General features: G+C 38.4%; 1 protein-coding gene across 2 annotated transcripts in view; it reads right to left on the bottom strand.

The window, feature by feature from the left end:
• Positions 1-4610, bottom strand: part of plgrkt (plasminogen receptor, C-terminal lysine transmembrane protein) — a 15597-nt gene extending 10987 nt beyond the window's left edge. The window contains exons 1-2 of one of the 2 annotated variants that reach the window (XM_062055129.1): positions 4486-4610; positions 3217-3308 (exon numbers count right to left, since the gene is read on the bottom strand). In XM_062055129.1, the coding sequence (XP_061911113.1) occupies positions 3217-3297 (81 nt within the window). In that variant the 5' untranslated portion in view covers positions 3298-3308; positions 4486-4610. Of the gene's footprint in view, positions 1-3216; positions 3313-4485 lie in introns of both variants that reach the window. The other variant, XM_062055130.1, reaches the window with a different exon arrangement.
• Between the last annotated feature and the right edge of the window lie 1315 nt (positions 4611-5925).

Genomic DNA, 5925 nt, shown 5'->3' with positions numbered 1-5925 from the left:
TGTAGTGAGTCCAGTACAGCCCGGGTCTTATTTCATCTCCTCGGGGTACAATAATACAGGCTTAGAGTACTCAGTAAGGCTGTGAGAAATAATCAATAACCAATTTTAACTGTAGAGTAGGGTTGTACGGTATACCGGTGCTAGTAAAGTACCACGATACTAATGAATTATATTCGGTACTATACCGCCTCTAAAAAGTACCGGTACACGGTTTCATCTGACCATGTGACATTCTCCCAATACTCTTCTGGATCATCCAAATGCTCTCTAGCAAACTTCAGACGGGCCTGGACATGTACTGGCTGGAGCAGGGGGACACGTCTGCCACTGCAGGATTGGAGTCCCTGCTGGCCTTTGTTACTTTGGTCCCAGCTCTCTGCAGGTCATTCACTAGGTCCCTAGATTCTGGGATTTTAGTGATCATTTTGAGCCCACGGCAAGAGATCTCGCATGGAGCCCCACATGGAAGGAGATTATCAGTGGTCTTGTATGTCTTCCATTTTCTAATAATTGCTCCCGCGTTCCGGTTTGGTGGCGGCAGGGTTAGCTCTCTGCTTTTTGCAGATGATGTGGTCCTGATGGCTTCATCTGGATCTTCAGTTCTCACTGGATCGGTTCGCAGCAGAGTGTAAGGTCTTGCCCCAAGTGAAGGAGTTCAAGTACCTCGGAGTCTTGTTCACGAGTGAGGGAAGAGTGGATCGTGAGATTGACAGGTGCGCCGTCTTCAGTAGTGCAGACCCTGTATCGATCCGTTGTTGGTGAAGAAGGAGCTGAGTAGGAAGGCAAAGCTCTCAATTTACCGGTCGATCTACGTTCCCATCGTCACCTATGGTCATGATCTTTGGGTTATGACTGAAAGGACAAGATCACGGGTACAAGCGGCCCAAATGAGTTTCCTCCGCCGGGTGGCGGGGCTCTCCCTTAGAGATAGGGTGAGAAGGTCTGCCATCTGGGAGGAGCTCAAAGTAAAGCCGCTGCTCCTCCACATGGAGAGGAGCCAGATGAGGTGGTTCGAGCATCTGGTCAGGATGCTACCCGAACGCCTCCCTAAGGAGGTGTTTAGGGCACGTCCGACCGGTAGGAGGACACGGGGAAGACCCAGGTCACGTTGGGAAGACTATGTCTCCCGGCTGGCCTGGGAACGCCTCGGGATCCCCCGGCAGGAGCTGGACAGGGTGTCTGGGGAGAGGGAAGTCTGGACTTCTCTGCTTAGGCTGCTTAGGTGACCTTGGATAAGTGGACGAAGATGGATGGATGGATGCTCCCATGGTTGATTTCTTCACACCAAGCTGTTTACCTATTGCAGATTCAGTCTTCCCCGGCCTGGTGCAGGTCTACCATTTGGTTTCTGGTGTCCTTTGACAGCTCTTTGGTCTTGGCCATAGTGGAGTTTGGAGTGTTTTGAGGTTATGAACAGGTGTCTTTGATACTGATAACCAGGCCCACCATTAATACAGGTAAGCAGTGGAGGACAGAGGAGCCTCTTCAAAAAGAAGTTTTAGACCAGTTGATCTGCCGTTTCTTTTCTGCTCTGCCCCCCTCTCCTTCGTGGAGGGGGGGGGGGGGCACAGGTTCAGTGGCCACGGATGAAGCGCTGGCTGTCCAGGGTCGGGACCCAGGGTGGACCACTCGTCTGTGCATCGCTTGCGGACGTCTCTGCGCTGCTGACCTGTCTCCGCTCGGGATGGTCTCCTGCTAGCTCCACTATAGACTGGACTCTCACTATTATGTTAGATCCACTATGGACTGGACTCTCCCTATTATGTTAGATCCACTAAGGACTGGACTCTCACACTATTATGTTAGATCCACTATGGACTAGACTCTCACAATATTATGCTAGATCCACTCGACATCCATTGCACCGGTCGCCCAGGGGGGGGGGTCCCCACATCTGCGTTCCCCTCCAAGGTTTCTCATTGTCATTCCATTGGGTTGAGTATTTTCTTGCCCTGATGTGGTTTCTGAGCCAAGGATGTCGTTGTGGCTTGTGCAGCCCTTTGAGACACTCGTGATTTAGGGCTATATAAGTAAACATTGATTGATTGATTGATGAAGTTACAGGTCTGTGAAATCTTGTTTGTTTGTAGATGACCAAATACTTCTTTTACAGAGGAATTGACCAATGAATTCTTAAAAAACATACAATGTGATTTCCTGGATTGTTTTCCCACACTCTGTGTCTCATAGTAGAAGTGTACCTATGAGGAAAACGACAACTTGATGGCTGACTAAATATCATTGTAGATACAGTATGGATCGGTCCACTTTCCGGTTGGAAAGTCATGAATCGGTAGACCGGAGATCTGTTATCAAATATGGCCGTTCTAATCTCGCAAGACTTGTGTGATGACGAGACTGACATTGTCGTTTGCGACATGGACAGATCAACATGACAGTTCAACAATTTCCCCCTGAATAGGGTGGGGTGCAGACAGTATTTTTAGGTACCACTTCCTAATAGTCCAAGCGGACCGTTAAAATTCTGGACTAATGATACTGCTATCCCTACTTTTCTATCCATCTGACTGCTGCGCTGAAACTTTCACTCGGGCGCCACTGTAAAGACTGAAAAAAAAGGACACGGCCAATCGGAGTCGAACTTTTACCGCCCCACTGCCAGATACGCCGAAGTAAACCCAATCATACATTTGCGCTAAAAACAGACTCCAGATGCGGAAAGTCGCAGAAATTGGCGCAATGTGACAGAGGCTGTCATTGAGCGCACATGTTAACTGTTAGCATGCTAACGTTCTCACGAGTATACTAACGATTTTTGCTAGCGTCTCTTATATTAGCATGCTAATGTTTTATGCTAGCTTTTTTGCTACTTTCTATGTCTACGCCAACAAATAGTGCATTTTGGTCATTCTTCTTACCCAGTTATGTGCTAGCTTTATAGCGTTAGCATGCTAACATTTTCTGCTACCATTCACCATAGAGTCATATAACTTGGAATGTGACACATGCTAACTGTTAGCACACTAACATTAAAGTGATATATATTTTTCTTCTGATTTTAAACTTTTTCTCTAATTCCGCAACCGTACACCTTAGAGTCATATAGCTTGGAATGTTAGCATATTAACGTTAGCATGCTAAACTAGAAGTGATTACAGGTAGGTGTTTACGGGCAGGATTGATGTTGATGTGTAAATCTTCATAATAAAGGTGTTTTCCTTGGTAGACAGGTGTGTAGCTCAAGTCAGTTCTCACCTGCAGCCTGGAGTTGTGAAGCATAAACTCTTGCTGCTTCTTCAGGTTGGCATCCATGGATTTAGACAGCAGGAAGCCCATTGTTAGTTTACCTGCGGATGACATTCTTAGTTTACCTGCTAATGACATTCTTAGTTTACCTGCTAATGACATTCTTAGTTTACCTGCTAATGACATTCTTAGTTTACCTGATAATGACATTCTTAGTTTACCTGCTAATGACATTCTTAGTTTACCTGCTAATGACATTCTTAGTTTACCTGATAATGACATTCTTAGTTTACCTGCTAATGACATTCTTAGTTTACCTGATAATGACATTCTTAGTTTACCTGCTAATGACATTCTTAGTTTACCTGCTAATGACATTCTTAGTTTACCTGCTAATGACATTCTTAGTTTACCTGCTGATGACATTCTTAGTTTACCTGCTGATGACATTCTTAGTTTACCTGCTAATGACATTCTTAGTTTACCTGCTAATGACATTCTTAGTTTACCTGCTAATGACATTCTTAGTTTACCTGATAATGACATTCTTAGTTTACCTGCTAATGACATTCTTAGTTTACCTGCTAATGACATTCTTAGTTTACCTGCTAATGACATTCTTAGTTTACCTGCTAATGACATTCTTAGTTCACCTGATAATGACATTCTTAGTTTACCTGCTAATGACATTCTTAGTTTACCTGCTAATGACGTTCTTAGTTTACCTGCTGATGACATTCTTAGTTTACCTGCTGATGACGTTCTTAGTTTACCTGCTGATGACATTCTTAGTTTACCTGCTAATGACATTCTTAGTTTACCTGCTGATGACATTCTTAGTTTACCTGCTAATGACATTCTTAGTTTACCTGATAATGACATTCTTAGTTTACCTGCTGACATTCCTAGTTTACCTGCTAATGACATTCTTAGTTTACCTGCTAATGACATTCTTAGTTTACCTGCTAATGACATTCTTAGTTTACCTGCTGATGACATTCTTAGTTTACCTGCTAATGACATTCTTAGTTTACCTGATAATGACATTCTTAGCTTCTTAGTTTACTTTCTCTTGCTTTTCCAACATGTTTACCTTCACATACAAACTATTGGACGATTTTTGTTTTCTAATGGAAAAGTTGAAATGACTTTCTTGTGACATTACTTGGCTACTTTTCAAGCTAGCCACAGCTAATTCTACTGCACTGCTTAACAGTTGAACACACAAACTAAACATCCCCCCCCCCCGATTGAAAGAAATAGCAGTTGCAAACTGACCTTAAATGTGTCACAAATACTTGGGTTAATGACTAGAAGTCACACAGATGTCATCGCTTCAAAATTCACGTCCAAACGTCATTTTCGGTGAGCTGCCCTTTCTATTTCCGTTTGTTGACTTTCCACTTCCGCTTTGCCCTTCAGAACAAAACGATTTTTTATTTCACTGTCTTGCTCTCTTTTGTTGTGAGGTAAACAACAATAATCTGAAGAAATGCCATTGAAAGATTGAAACGTTTTAAACTCCAACTATTACCAACCAGGAGGAAATGTGTATATTTTGTTTGAGGGTTGTTGTCGCGCCAGCAGCAGACGTTGGTGAACGGACGCCCCCTGCTGGGCAGTCAGGATAATGAACAGTGATGAAATATAGACAAATAAAGAGGCATCGTACTTAAATATATATAAAATATACATATTTGTAATAATAATACATGTATATTTTAACAAAGGTGTTAAGTACATTTTTTTGGTAAATCCTACAAATAGAATAAAATTAAATAAAAATAAATATAACAATTTTAAATAATACAGTAAAAATAATAAAATTGTATGTATATATATATATATATATATATATATATATATATATATATATATATATATATATATATATATATATATATATATATATATATATATATATATATATATATAATATATATTATAAATATACATATATTATATATATATATATATATTATATTATATATATTATATAATATATATATATATATATATATATATATATATATATATATATATATATATATATATATATATATATAATATATATTATAAATATACATATATTATATATATATATATATTATATTATATATATTATATAATATATATATATATATATATATATATATATATATATATATATATATATATATATATATATATATATATATATATATATATATATATATATATATATATATATATATTAGTGTTCATTTATGAGATCAAGGGCTGCCAATTATGGTAAAAGTAATAATGAAGATTATTGTTATCAATATTGAAATCATGATTAGTGATTGTTAGGTAAAGCAGTGTTGGGGTGTGAAGGTAATACCATCATGTACTTTGTAATGTTTAATAAAAAGACTATAGATAAACGCTATCCATATATTTATAGACAAATATTAGTTTTTAAAAATTCCTTAACATCAGATTTTTGTCATTACATGATGCCTTTATCTCTATTTTTATATGTTGATAGTTTATAATAAAATATAAAGAAATATAACAATTTAAAATAATACAGTAAAAATAATCAAATTGTATATATATATATATATATGTATGTATGTATGTATGTAAGTGGGTGGGTAAATTCTAAAACGTATGAATAAAACAAATATAAATATAAGAACAATATAAATATATTATATACAGAGAGGGACAAGTGGTAAGAAAAGGGATGGATGG

This window comes from Entelurus aequoreus, linkage group LG08 (assembly GCF_033978785.1).
Source record: "Entelurus aequoreus isolate RoL-2023_Sb linkage group LG08, RoL_Eaeq_v1.1, whole genome shotgun sequence".
NCBI classification, from domain to species: domain Eukaryota; kingdom Metazoa; phylum Chordata; class Actinopteri; order Syngnathiformes; family Syngnathidae; genus Entelurus; species Entelurus aequoreus.
Note: the sequence above shows the minus strand (reverse complement) of the source record. Positions and strands in the feature narration are given on the sequence as shown.